At 40.9% G+C, this 15,247-nt stretch overlaps 2 protein-coding genes across 2 annotated transcripts; both read right to left on the bottom strand.

The window, feature by feature from the left end:
- Window positions 1-5,448: 5,448 nt before the first annotated feature.
- Window positions 5,449-9,469, bottom strand: LOC149753600 (uncharacterized). Its single transcript, XM_089930041.1, has 2 exons — window positions 8,961-9,469; window positions 5,449-8,271 (listed from the first exon to the last, which is right to left on the bottom strand). The coding sequence occupies exon 2, from the start codon at window positions 8,050-8,052 to the stop codon at window positions 5,554-5,556; it is 2,499 nt and encodes an 832-aa protein (XP_089786167.1). The 5' UTR covers window positions 8,053-8,271; window positions 8,961-9,469; the 3' UTR covers window positions 5,449-5,553.
- A 798-nt stretch (window positions 9,470-10,267) lies between these two features.
- On the bottom strand, window positions 10,268-14,059 carry LOC103719097 (uncharacterized). Its single transcript, XM_008808173.6, has 2 exons — window positions 13,649-14,059; window positions 10,268-10,818 (listed from the first exon to the last, which is right to left on the bottom strand). Exons 1-2 carry the CDS (start codon window positions 14,021-14,023, stop codon window positions 10,396-10,398), a joined length of 798 nt encoding a protein of 265 aa, XP_008806395.5. The 5' UTR covers window positions 14,024-14,059; the 3' UTR covers window positions 10,268-10,395.
- Window positions 14,060-15,247: the final 1,188 nt, after the last annotated feature.

Here is a 15,247-nt window from a genome sequence, read left to right as displayed (position 1 = left end):
ATTCGGGAGGATGATCCGGGCGCTTCGGCGGCAGTGGCGGAACGGCCGAACGGAGCGGCGACGGAGTCCGCTGCCGCAGCTCCGCAGCTCCGTAGTCGGCGGTGACAAGCGGCGGCCGAGCGTGGTGGCTACCGGAATTCCCTTGTGTGCAGCGGTCGGCGGGTGCGTCGACAGTGCCGAGGGACAGGGTTGAAAATAAAGCGGCGACGCTCTTCTTCTTTCCGACAGCGGGAGTCACTCGTGGCCCGTCGACACGCTCCGGTGTCCGTGGTCGAGGTACCGGTAAAGTTCGTGCGCCAATTGGAATCCGGGGATCCGGCGATGCTCGGCCATACACCGGTGGCGGTGGCCGCAGGTGGTGGTGGCGTCGGGTGCTGGCTCGAATGGTGTAAAACGGAAGAGCCGCGACGACGGCAGCAACAGCGGACGGACGGGGAAGACGAACAGTACCCTGACATTCTGGTTTTTTTTTTTAATAAAGAACGGGGCTATCTGTTGGAGAGGGTGGTGCCTGCTCCGATTGTTGGTGGAGGGGAGTCGACGTAGGCCCTGTTTTGCCTTGTTTCCGACTGCTGGAACCAGAGATTCACGCTTTGGCAGAGCAAGGCGTACGGCTCTGATACCAAGTTGATGACGAACCAGGAGGTGGAATGGCTGCAGTGCTGATAAGTTGATTTCTGAAATAGTGAACAGAGAATAGGGAGGAAGAACAAGAGGAGAGGAAGGGAGGGAAACGACAGAGAAAAGGAAGAGAAGAGGAGAGGAAGAACGAGAAGGGGAAAGAAAGAAGTGGAAAACGTGGGAAAGAAAATGCTTAATTCTTCATTAACCCTAATCAACATAAAAGTCCCCTATAAATAGGGCCCAAATAAGAACAATTAAAATAAAACCCCCTTACACAAAATAATTCCCAATAAATCCAAAATACACAAATAAACCCTAAAATGCAAATAAACCCAAAAATAAAATAATAAAATAAACATGCAAATAAAATGGTGGCCTAGCTGATGTCCCCATCACAGTGTCCCATCGGATCTCGAAGCCCCATCATGAGCCCACTACACGAGGCGACCTCGAAGGACGAAAGGGCGTCGCCCCATCTCCTCTCATTAAAGATGCCCTGAAACGCGCGGAACGCCGGAATAATTTAAGGCTCACTGGCCCCCACTAATGCAATAAAGGCAACTACTTTCCGAGCCCGAGCTTGCAAAACGGCTCGAACTCGGAAGTCGGAGGGTAGTGCTGGAGGAATGAAAATCGCCCCAAAGCACGTGAGCACATCGCCAGCACGTGATCAGAAGTGCCCGACCTCGGAAGCGCCCTACCTCGGACGCCCGACCAGGCGCTCGACCTCAAAACGCCCGACCTGGTGCCCGACCAGGCGCCCGACCTCGGAAGCCCAACCTCACCATCCACCTGTCGCGGTCACATCCTTCTGCAGCTCGACGAGAGACCATGCCCTGCCACCGCCGCTAATAATTAATGCGCATGGTCTCTGTAGACTTCTGGCTTACTCAACAATTAATGCGCATGGTCTCTGCAGACCTCCAGCTTACTCAACAATTAATACGCATGACTCCTGCTATCTACGGATCTCAAGCCCTCCACGGCAAATCTGCTCGGCTGCGTCCGATCAGCCATGACAACTCCTTGGCTCCGGCCTGATCTCTTACGGCAAAGCATTAACTCACACGATCGAACATTAATTCATACGACATGCTTAATCATACGGTAACTTCGCCCCGTCATATCACAGGTAATCCAGTACCCCTCTATAAAAGGGGAACCCTCCCATCTTAAAGGGGGCTGGACGCTGGAACTCTGGACATATATTTCCTCTTATACGTTTACCCCCTCTGACTTAGACATCGGAGGGCCGGTGCCGAAAATCCCGGCCACCTGCATTTTGCAGGCCTCACGAAGGATACCGGAATTCCCAGAGATACCTTCTCACTCCCTCACGTGGCCCGTCTGCCACCTCCAGGCCCACAAGCTCGACACGTCATACGGGTTACCATGTCAAGGTTCTCTTCGCATTTATCCGGACCAAAAGCATGCGGGCCCCACACCGGCAAGAGAATTTTCCACCAACGCACTGCCACATTAATTTAAGCCCGCCGTAGGACCATCAGATCCCATCTCCGCCGTCCATTCCGTGCGTTTCTTTACCCAATACCAAACGGTGGACCAGAACAGGCCCACAGAAAAGCGCACCGTGATGATGCCCCAGATGAGCCATCAAGGGCGGACGGCGAATTCCCCCATCTCCCGGCCCTCCATCCTCCTCTACCGTGTCGTCGCCTTGATCGCCGACTCCAGGAACTAGCCGTGGTAGCCGAAGGCGGACGAGAGCCTCCAATTCCGACAGTTGCCGACTTCTTGCGCGCGCGAGACGTCCTCTCTCTCTCTCTCTTGCTTTCTTTTAATCTCTTTCTTCTTCCCTCCCGCCTCCTTCGACCGATTTAATAAAAGAAAAAAAAAAAAACCGCTATAAAGAAGAAAGGGAAAAAGCCGCCACCAAGATGGTAGCCTGATGGTAAGCGAGCGATAATTCCGTCCGAATTGTCCGGGTTCGAAACACACGGGCGTCGATTAAATTCGGAGACTAGATCCCCCACGTCCGGTTGGCTCATTGGCGGTTATGCTTTCCTTCCACCTATAGCTTGGTAGTGCCAGGTATGACGTACTCACCTTCGGACGGGAAAGGATGGTGTCCACCCGTATCGAACATTCTCCTGGCGGGGCGGGGGCCCAGTGGGGGCTGCTACGCGGGGGTGGGTTGGTCCCAAATAGATTGACCCATTCCACTGTCATTTCAAAACATCAGCTGTTAATATTAATGATCAAACATTCCAATCTGTTCAAAAATCATGAAGAACACGTCAAGTAGGGTAGGCACATAGGTTACAGTTTAACTTCCAACATCAGGATCATTGGCAAAAATAGGGTCCAATCATCAAGTATCCTGCCCCTTATGCACAACAACCCATACGAGGCATCACAAAAATAATTCTAGGTGTATAATATAAATTCACAGCCTGAAGCTGAAAGTACCAAATTTTAGCATACAGTATATTAACATGCAAGTGAAATTAAGTGTTTGTGATTAGGTAGGTCAGATTTCACTTAATTATGTGTTCCTTTGGTTGGATATAAAGATCCCAAGAAGCTGCAGTCCTCTTGCATTATTTCCAACATCAGCAGGACTCAAGCCATTGATAGAAACAATGTACATGCTAGCACAAGCCAATGTTTTTTTTTTTTTTTTTGTCAAGGTTTCAAGCAATCCTGGATCAACTCACAAGCACATGGCAGTTGGTGGGGCATTGGGTAACAGTTCCTCAATCAAGTTCATGAAACCCAACCTCTCATATAAGGATTCAACTTTAAGGAATCACAAAAAAATGATAATCAACTCAAAAACTTTCAATGTTTGTTTTCAGCATGTACAGACTAATTTGCTGTCATTTACCTGGCCACCCAAAATTAGACACGTCTCCAGAAACTGAATAATGATGCCATTGCCGGCGAATAGAACGTAGTCCCATCATATTCTCAAATGATTCAAGCAAAGAGTCTCAAAATGGATAATCCCCTGCAGCCTATAGGCCGTGGGCCTGAGGCCCAAAATGGATAATCCGAGTTTGAGTCGGGTCGGGTTAGGTCAAGATTCAGTAAACCTAGACCCGAACCGAAAAATAAAATGGATCCAATGTGAGACCCGACCCAGCCCCATGGGTCCTTAAAAACGGGTCGGATAAGGGCTAAACGGGTCGAGACGAGTCAGAGGTCAGCCTGACCAATTTGCAGCCTTACCAGTAATTGTGAATATCTTCTTACCACACTCCTCCAAGTTCCGAGCAATTATTGATCAGGATCTGAAAAAAATAGAAAAAGATAGAATAATGAACTGTACTAGCTCAGTAAGCAACATAACACAACAAAGTGGAATCTAAGCATGCCAAATAAATAGATAATAGTAAGATAACGACTGAAAATAAATCAAATTTTCATAAAACACACATATATATTTATTAATTTCATAAACTAATAATAGAGACCCAACATCAAGCTATGGCCATGTAACCTAGTGGCACGGGTCAAATAGCAGATACAAGGTGTACCAAGCGCCAGGTAACAGATACCATTATTTTAATCACCAGTGGCTCGGTGTCGAAATTAGTTTTTCAATTACAGGTCGACAAGGCCAATGAATAATTTCCATTGGTGGAGCCAAATCATTTCACCATGCTGAGAATACATATATAAAATAAATTTTATAATTTATCTAGTCAAAATTTCCAAATTTCATCTTGCATGAATATTATAATACATAACATATTTTAAGACAATTATTACCATAATAATAACATGCATGACCTGTTTATTCAAATATAAAATAGAGATCACAATCAAATTTAATACATTAATTATAATTTTACCAAAGATCAGAAACCATACTTTGAGGCACTAGATTACTTATCTCTTCTTGCTTCAAAATTTCACTTGAGTTAGACAAGTCAGGTTCGTCTGCTTTAATATCATTAAAATATAATTAATTTTATCATTATCTTAGAAACTAAGCAACTAAGCCAGTCCTGGACCTCCTATTTGGGCCAATCTGGAGTCCACAAAGTAAAGACCTAGGACCTCTACTAAGCCCCAGATCATGTAAAGAGAGAGATAAATAGAGAGAGAGAAAAAAAGAAAGAAATAAGAGAGAGAAATAGGAGAGAGAAGAGAAGAGCGAGTCTTCCCTTCTTTTTTCTCTTCTTTTGTAGCATAACAGCGGAAGAAAGGGGTGGGATTATGGCTGTGGTCGTAGTGGTCTGGCAAGATGGCAGCAAACAATGGTGTAGGTAGCATCCGAAAGTATTCGCGAGAGCAAGTCTACTCGCTCCCGATCCAAATATCATTAATCAGCTAGCTTTCATGCCCTTGAATGGGCAAGTATGGTAGGTATTCGAGGGTATGAAAGCTAGCTCTCTGCTATTTGGATCGAGGGCGACTGGATATACACACACATACATAAATATACATATATGTAGTATTTTCAAAATAAAATAGTTGGACTTTTGATGTACTTTTGAAATTATCTAAGATATAAGTTGACTTTGGACTCCAGCTCAGTTTTGATGCTTCAAACTTGGTTTGTATTACTCCAGTCACATGGGAAATGCGTTTAGCAGCTTTATTTTTCTATCTGAGCCCAAACTGGACTGCCGACTAGAGATGGACATTGGGCTGGGCCGCCCATGGCCCGGCACTGCCCAGCACGAAGCGGGCCGTGCTCGTACAGTAACGGGCCGTGCTAGGCACGGCTAATAAAAGAGGACCGGGCTGGGTTAAGAATTTCTTACCCGCGGGCCGAGCCCGGCACGGCCCATAAGGGCCCGGGCTGGCACGATTCGTGGGCCAAGCACGGCACAGCCCGCGGGCAGGGGCGGCTCAATGCATTTGGGGGCCTAAGGCGAACTTTCTAAGAGAGGCCTTTTTTTAAAATAATAATAATAATAATAATAAATTTTAATAAGTGCAAAATATTTTAAAAATTTATTTAAAAATAATCCGTCTAGCTTTTTGAGATGCAAAATTGCTAATCAAACTTTTGTACTCAAGATTCATTAAAATACTATTTTCAATCGATAATATAGCTAATCCATTTAATCTTTCTTGTGACATAGTTGACCGCAAATAAGATTTTATCAACTTTAATTTTGAAAAACTTCTTTCAGCAGAAGCACCTGTTACAGGTATTGTTAACAATATTCTGTAAGCAATGCATGCATTTGGAAAAGAATCTGTTTTTTTAATAAAACTTAAAGTATCAATAGGGGTACAAGTTTCTATTTGTAAAATTTCTTTTAAAACGTTTAACTCTGAAAATAGATCAAGACCATCAATATCAGAATATTCACCATGCTTTAAATAGTTTTCAAGATTAAGACAACACCTTTTCAAATTCTCTTCATTCAAAGATTTTAACTTTCTAAAATTAAACAAAAAACCAAAAAAATCTTCATATATGGTGAATTGTTCAAACCTACTTTGAATTGAAGAAATAGCTTGATCTACTACATATAAAAAGTAATCAATTCTAAAAGATTCTTCAGCTGATCTTATTGTCTCATCATCAGTATTTTCATCAAATTGTTTTTTTCTACGGATCACACGTTTTTCACGAAATGTAGGTTCTATTTCCATTTCATTTGCAATTTCTTTAGATGAATTCAAAGCATTCATAAATCCATTTTCTCTATAACTTTTTAAATAAGAAAGAAGACCTTTTAATTGATCTATAGCAACATCAATATGCATGTCTTCAGATTGTAAATTCTTACTAACTGAGTTAACAGCAAACAATATATCGTACCAAATATTCATGCCTAATAAGAATTCAAAATTTTCAATCTCATATGTAGCTAAACATATGGCTTCACTCTTTATTTTAGGATCTTCACTAGTTTCCGCTAATTGAATTAAGGCATCTCTTATTTTAGGAGCTTGATGTTTAATTGCTTTGACACTTTCAATACGATTTTCCCAACGTGTTTGTGATAAAGGTTTAAGAGTTAATGTAGATACATTATCTTGTAAAATTTTCCATCGTTTTGTAGAAGAAGAAAATAAGGTATAAATTCGTTGTATTACTCCAAAAAAAGATATAGCCTTAGGACATGAGTTAGCAGTATCACATAATACTAAATTCAAGTTATGACATCCACATGGTGTGTAAAATGCTCTAGGATTTATATCTAATAATCTTTTTTGTACACCTTGATGTTTTCCTTTCATATTAGATCCATTGTCATACCCTTGTCCTCTTATATCATTAACCTCAAGTTTATGTTTTTCTATTATATTTATAAGTTCATTAAAAAGGCCCTTTCCAGAGGTATCATCTACTTCTAAAAATTCTAAAAAATATTCTTCTACTTTTACTGGACTTGTTGAAGTATCTACACATCTTAAAACTAGGGTCATTTGTTCCTGATGGCTTGCATCAGGAGTGCAATCAAGTATTACAGAAAAGTATTTTGCTTCTTTAATCTTTTTAATTATTATAGCTTTAATTTCAGACGCTAATATTTGAATCAATTCATTTTGAATATTATGACCTAAATAATGATTGTGAATTTCACCATGTTGAATGCGTCGAACATGTTCTTGCATTACTGGATCAAATTCTGCAATCGTTTCAATAAAACTTAGAAAATTTCCGTTATTGCTTTGATAGATCTTTTCATTCTTTCCTCGAAATGCTAAATTATTTTTTGCAAGATTTTTTACAACAGCAATAATTCTCAATAAAACTTTTTTCCAATGATCCTTCTCTTGATTTATTTGTTCTTGGAGACTTTTATCAATTGTCTTATTTTTTATCAATCTCACTTCTATATCAATCCACCTATTCATGCTAATGATATGCTCATTAGTTGTTTCATGACTTTTAAGCTTGATACCTAGATTTTTCCAATCCCTACTTCCTTCATTGACTAATTGACTCGTGCTAGACTTTGAATCAAATAATTTACAACAAAAACAATATACCCTATCCAAATCCTTTGAATACACTAACCATCTTCTATCATATTTTTCGCCATTAGGTAACTTACGAATATAATGTATAGTAGAAAAGTGTCTATTATTTTCATCCCTAGGAAAATGAAGATCATAATCTCTAATTGGACCTCTTTCTACTAATAGATCTCTCAACTTTGTATCAATATTTTTCCATTGACCAGGATCATATATATTTATAGAAATAGAACTAGTTTCATTAAATTCTACACTATCCTTATTTATCCTATCTTCATCTAATTTCTTATTGTGTTCTTCACTAGATATTGTTTGGTTGTCAATCTCAATTTGTTTCGTTCTTTTTATATCATCTTCTAACTCTATTTCGTTTTGAGTTGAACTTGATGTAGTGTTTTGTTTATTTGTGACAATAAATCTATCTAAAGCACCTTTTTGAGATTGAATGAGTTTTTCGATTTTTCTTTTCTTTTTGAGTTTTTCATACCCACATTCAAATTTTCTATTAGACATTTGAATCCAAAAATAATATTATCAAACCAAACAATTAAGACAATCACTACAAACAAATCAAAATAGAATAGAGTTGAAAATGATAAAACCCGAAATGCCAATAGAAGGGGTGCCGGACTCGACGACGAACTCCAGTCCCAACAAGCGGTGCCGGACTCGACGACGAACTCTGAACTCAAATCCCAACAAGCGGTGCCGAACTCAATTTTAATGGAGACCCTAGACATGAAAAACTATTATCAATTTTTAAGAATAGACATAAAATTTATTTTCAAGAATCCGACAATAAAAATTTTGATAGCATTGAAATATAAATAGTAAAGTGGAAATGGGTGCCGGGCTGCCGGCTGCCGGCACAGTTCCGGCAGCCGGCACATTCTGCCCAAAAAATAATTAATAAATCCCCCGTTCCCCAGTGCGTGGTTACCCTCAGGCCAGATTTCAATCACAACAGACATCATCTTCTCAAAAGAATAAAAAAAGTTGCACGGGACTATATCAAAGAGTTTGAGACTCAAAATCTTTCATACATATCATAAAGTGAATTTCTATTGACTATACAGCATACCGATGAATTCAGAATGTAATGCTTCAAGAATCTAAAGATAGCAAGAATGCCAAGAAAGGCCATAATTTGGGAATGGAATGCAATACTTTGGGGAAACACAATGCTATCGATGCATTTCCATCTTACAAGAATAATCAAATTGATTACAGTGGCACAAAGCCACAAACTGTAAGAAATCCCCACTCCCCAGACGGCCAGACCCAGACTGCCAGACAGGCAGACACCCAGGGGCGGAGCCGCGGAAACAAAGGGGAAAACGGAAAACAGGGGCGGAGCCGCGGAACGGAAACAGGGGCGGAGCTGAACTGCTGGAGAAGCCAGAAGGAGAAGGAGAACTCACCTGAAACAGGGGCGGAGCCGCGGAACGGAAACAGGGGCGGAGCTGGACTGCGGAGCCGCGGAGGGCCGAGAACGAGAAGGAGACCTCAGACCTGGAGAAGAGACGCCGGCGTCAAGTCTCAAGAACCGATTTATCGAGATTCGAGGAACGGGAAGCCGGGAAGGAAGAGGAAGAACTGTTGAGTGACTTGAGGATTAGGGATTTAAGAACTCAAGGATGAAGAAGAAGACGCCGTCCACTTTGGTTATTTGGGATTTAAGAAGCAAGAAGACGGTGGCGTGCCAGGCGGATGGTTGGATGGAGAAGACGGGCTACCTAGTTGGCTACGCTAGGGCTTGGGCTAGTTGGCTACGCTAGGGCTTGTTGCCGTTGGCCTGGAAGGCTGGATGCCGGTTGCGGAGGACCGTTGGTCGCTGGCTCGCTGCCCGCTGGTCGCTGGCTCGCTGTCGCTGCCCGCTGGTCGCTGGAGGAGCTCGCTGGGCGGAGGCCGGAGGCGGAGGCCTTCCTTTGGTCCGAGGCCCTAGGCGACCGTCTCGATCGCCTAGGGCTCGGGCCGGCACTGCCCGCGGGCCAGCCCGGCACGGCCCACAAGGGCCTAAACCGGGCCCGGCACGGCCCACAAAAGCCTGGGCCGGGCCAGGCACGGCTCGTCCCCCTTGAAATAAATGAAAATAATTTTTTTATTTATAATTTTTTTTAATAAATTAATAAATGTTGGGAACTAATGATTTATTAATACAAAGCCATTTTAATGGTGGGAGGGGTTCGGCATAGACCCTCAAATTAACCGTTTTATGACCGTTGGGAAGAGCAAAATGGGTAAAAAGCCACAAATAGCCGTTATGGGCCAAAAATATAGCCGTTATGGGCCCATAACGGCTATTTTTTTTTGGACAGATGGGTCGTACCAGGCACGGCCCATCTCGTGCCTAGCACAGCCCGTGTCGGGCCCGACATGGCTCGCCACCCCACAGGCCTAAGGCCATGCCGGGCTTAGCCTTTAGATTAAGCAGGCCGTGCCAGTTTAGTAACAGACCGGGCCAGGCACAGCCCATTTGGTCTGTGGCCCGGTGGGACTGGGCCAGGCCGGGCCCGGCACGGCCCGATGCCCATCTCTACTGCCGACCACTAGAAGCAAAGTGAGGTAGGATCTTTCAAGCAGTACTTGCTCGATCGTAGAACATGGATCCAAAACTTGCTGAAATATCCAAATGGAAGATTCAAAGAGTCCGAAAATGCAGCTGCCTGAAAAAATTTCAGATCCAAAAGGAAATCTCAATTCACAATCCACAGCATTCCGGCACGTGTTGTATAACTTTGGATTACAGCAATCATTAAAACCAATTTGATATGAAGAAATCCAGAACTCAAAGTCGAAGACAAACCACTATTACATCAGGACAAAGATAGCAAACTCTATGACATAAACTGAATGTTAATATTTTTCTGCCAATCTAGCAGTGACAGCTCTAAGTTTGGAATAGACTTTACCCGCAGGTGAACCTAAAATTAGACTAGAAAGTGAATCTCTCGCAACCTTAATGTTCAAGAAAGATCCCAAAATGTGGATCTTAGCATCTGCAATGACGATCCGAGTCCTCGTAGAATTTTCAATGGCAAACCTTGTCTTGCCTCCTTTCCCAGAAAGCCGACCAATCGCTCGTGAAAGGTGCTCCCCACGAAGCGTCTTCACATCCTTGATCTCAAAAGAGTCAACATAGAGATCATCCAGACGCAACAGAGCGATGGCATCTGCGACATCAAATCCAAGCATAAATGCATGGATGAAGTCAGCACATTTCTGGAGGTTGCTCACATCTGGTGTGTCTGATCGCGTCTTAAGTTCCACTCTCCGAGCCTGAGGGAACCGCAAAAATACTTTGTGAGAGCAGAATCATAAAAATGAATAGGCAGGGGAAGAAATAGTGAAATGGAATGGATGATAGTTGAAACGAAAGGTTAATTTTTCAGTTATCCTATCCCCAAAAAACTGCTTGCTACCATAAAGAAAGAATTTCTTACAGCAACATTGCAAGAGTAATGATACACAAGTGGAAAACCAAGTCATATTTTCTCAGTAATGAATGTGTTTATGCATGCATCCGTATATGTCTATGTATAAATGTTGATCTGCCTCGGAGCAAAAATTATAGAATTGCTTCATTTCCAAGCAAGCAGCTCCACAATCTCCATACCATGACCTAGGGACTTTAGTTACTCGGAATGACTTGAGAAAAGCAGCATATCCATGATTTTACACTTTTGCTCATTTGAACCATAACATACTCAAAATGGGGCAATTATTGCCTACTTGAATTAGGATTCAGAAAAAGATCCAAATGCTTAGCATGTAATTGATTTTTAACTCCAAGCCAAAATCAGTCTAGAAGCAGACATAAATTGTTACTGGATTAACATTTAGATAGACTGTTGTTGTTCCAGCATCAGTGCATTCCGAATTTTCTCTATACGAATCTTTTAGCAATTCTGTTCCTCCAGCATGGTTTATCATGTTGCTTCTTAGCAAATAATGCATCAACTAATCCAGAAAAAAGATCCAATTGTCAAAACCGTTCTTAGGCAAGTTCATGTGTCGCCATGTAAGTATTCAAATTTGACAACTTGAAGAAAAGCAACAGGAAAGCACATGTCCTAGCTTATCATGTACTTGATCTGCAAAGCCTGTAAACAAAACAAATACACTAGAAAGCACCAGGTACTGTTATCTTGTTTACCAGTAGCCTAGATTAAAGGCACACCCCTCAAATTTTCAAGCTGCAAGAATGAAATAAAGATCGACCATATGCCTTGATCCAAATATAACTTTGAGCTAATGTTAACTTGTTTGATACATGTCTATAGTCTAGACACAATTATAAACCAGTTAAAATTGGTCCCCAAAGGGGGGAAAAAGAAATATAATGCTAAGTGGGGCCATATATACAGCAATATAATGATAAGCAAACCGCACATGTGGCCACAACAATGCTAAGTAGACTATATTTTGGCCCATATGTAGCATAACCACATATAATAGACACAAATAGGCAATGCAGTGTGGTTAGAGGCCGCATCCACATATGCAGCTGCATGTACTGGATTTTAAATATTGCCTTGACCGTGTTATTGTTTGCTGTTCCTGCATGACTACATACTGATTTTTTTCTTCTAGCAACCCTTAGGTGGATTTAAGTCTCACGTCCAGCTACCAATGCAACATTCTATCGCTAGTTTTGAATGGCCTAATCCATAACCTTCACTAACTTACAAATAAGCCTAGGTTTTCCCTCCAAATGCCAGAAATCATAGCCTTCAAGGTAACCAGTGTGGTATAAACAACTCATCCAATAACCCAACTTAAGAAGAAAAACAATGGCAATTCCAACTTGTCATGGAATCAATCAGCTATAAACTGCCCTTAGTACCACCATTCTTTAGATTAAACAAGAAAGGAAGTCTAAAGACATAGCCACACTTTTCTCCCCGCAATAGCAAGATTCAAAATAGTCGTCGCCAAGAAAAGCTCTAAGATGTATATCCCTGCCAAGATACCTTAGTATCAATTATACGGATTATATTGCAATCAACACTCTCTTGATAGATTTTCAATTTTTTTGCATTATTAACAGAGCAATATAATTTCTCCATAAAATCCCTCTCCTTTTTCCAAATAATTTGCACTATGTTTCTCAGCTAGCACAAGTAAAAAATGCATTTTGATAGTTGGTGAAAAAAATAGTTAAATTGAGAAAGCACTAAGAATCCTGCATTTACAAACCAAGGAGTGGAAAACAAGAGGCATATTTGTAAATCTTGTTAAATGCATTGTACTATAAAATTGGCAAGTAATATGCGTTGTCATCTCGCACCATGAGTACATAAATCCAGTCTGCTATCTAGGAAGCCACTCCTTTAAGATAATAAGAAAGCAACCAAAAATCATGGTAAAAACTTGCTTTCTACATACATCATATAATATTCTATAGGGGAACAGTCATAAGTGATGAATGTCAATTTTGAAACTTTATATATGAAGGGGAATGGGTTGAACGAAGCCACATAAGTAGGCCCCTCCCCGGAAACAATAGAGTGCAGATTTCCATCTTCTGAGAATTTGGTTACATCAGATACAGCCCTATCAAAGAATTTAATGTTTTCAACATTTTTGAATGCGGCAGATGGGAACAAGCTCGAAGCAATCTTTAAACAAAGCCACAAAAATAACCAAATCCTTGAACCAAAATAAAGGGAATCGTAAACAAATAAATAAAATGGAAACAGGATGGCATCCAGGTACCATGAAAGCAATATCTCCATGAGTGCGTACTAATCGCAGCCAGAGACTTTTGTCATAATCACAGTGTACAAAATAATTACCTCAGATTTTTAAAATTTTCTCATTAAGAAGTCTTTTCCTTTTTTTGCCTTTTAAATTTCATAAGGCAAAATCCTAATTAAGCTTGGTAGCCAAAATCAAAGCTTGCATCCCAATTCAGACACAGAGAATTAAAACAATTCCAAACACAAAGAATAAGAAATCTCACCTCGACAACTCTACATTAAATCCCATCCCTAATGTCATCATACAACTGATACATATAACTAGCAATACTCCTAAGAAACAACCCCAATCCAATAACTTTCGATAAGTAAACGCTGAAAAAGAGTCAGGGAAAAAGTAATGAGACCTTAAGATTCATCCGTATATCGATCTTCATCTGCTCGTAGACGGGGGTGTAGATCTCCATCCAATTCCTCTTCAGCGGCGCATAGCGGTGGGGCGGGACCGACACCTTCCGGAACTGAACCTTCCCGTCCGACATCTCGTGGGGCTTCAACGCCTCGAACCGAGGGCGCGAAGGAGCCTCGATCTCCATCTCGTGGGATGCCATGGCCGGAAGGGGAAGCGGGAGGGCTTCGGGAAGCGGAGCTGCACAACTAGGGTTAGGGTTTTGAGCAAGAGGCCGGCTGGCGAGGGAAAACGGTAGTGGGTTTAGAAGGGCTTCTTCTAGCATTAAACGGGTCCGGGTCATTTGTACCCATAAAAAAGGGGTCCGGGTCATTTGTACCCGAAATAAAGGGTCCCGGCCACCGACGATCCGACCTGCCAGATTAAACGGGTCGAATCAGATTAAATGAATCGGATCAGATTATTTTTAAAAGCTATTAAAAAATCTAAAAATTTATTTTTTGTTATGAATCCACCGTATTTGGGTGGATGACCACTTAACCTTCACCTCTTGAATTTCCCCACCTCTTGGGTTTTCCATCTTTTATAACTCCTAGATGTGCCTCTTATCCCTTGGGGATGTCTACATTCATCCACCTTTTCACCTTCTCTTGTCCTTTAATTGTCTTGTGATTATGACTATTATATCTCCTCATTATAACCCTATAAAAGGGTACCTCGAGGAGGATGAAATGTACACAAGTAAAAAGAGAAAGAAAGGCATTAGAAAGAAATGAAAAATACTATTAGTTCATGAAGAACTAATTTTCTATAATTTCTGTGTCTTATTTATTTTCTTGTCTCCAATCTCTTTACCTTTTATTTTACAACATTTTTTTAAAAAAATAGGTATTTTGCTTGTGCATAAAATTATTAATTTAAACATGCTGGAAGATTTAACTTCTTCAGCAATTGTATATGCTCTGGAGCATGAAAGGGATGAGGAAAAGAATCCAATTGAACAAAACTAAAACATCTCATACTCCATCAAAACATTACAAAACCACCAAAAGTACCGTAAAGTTTGATAGTTTTGAAGAAAAAGAATTTTGAGATGAAGAGATTTAAAATTGCATGGAATTTAATTAGGTGAAAAGTCATAACAAATATCAAAATGCACTTAACAAAAAGAAAAGTCCTTACTTTTTTTTTTTTAATCTCCAAGAACTCATTTGATTTGCGGAAAAAAAAGAGAGAGAAAAAAAGTAAGGCAACAAAATAATAGATAGATGTCTTATATTTGGTTGGAGTTTTCAAAAGAAAGATCAGAAAGTATGTTTCCTATAAAAATAATATTTTTTATATTTTATAGAAAAGAAAAATCTATGTCGGATATGGACAAGTCGGATTTCTACCGGCCGAGAATTAAGATGATTTTTTGTCGAAATTACCCTTAAGCTTTGAGATAGAATAGATAAGGTTTGTTCTTTATTAAGGGCAAAATAAGTATTTTTACATTTTTTTCCGGAAAAGTAGATGCTCAACCAAACATAAGCTATTCTAAAATGTACCACTTTCTTATGGTCAATCAAACATCCAAAAACTAATTTTTTATACA

Source organism: Phoenix dactylifera, chromosome 4, assembly GCF_051530095.1.
Source record: "Phoenix dactylifera cultivar Ajwa chromosome 4, Ajwa_hap1_PhDact_Kaust_v1.1, whole genome shotgun sequence".
Classification (NCBI taxonomy): Eukaryota; Viridiplantae; Streptophyta; class Magnoliopsida; order Arecales; family Arecaceae; genus Phoenix; species Phoenix dactylifera.
This window is presented reverse-complemented; position numbering and strand designations above follow the sequence as displayed.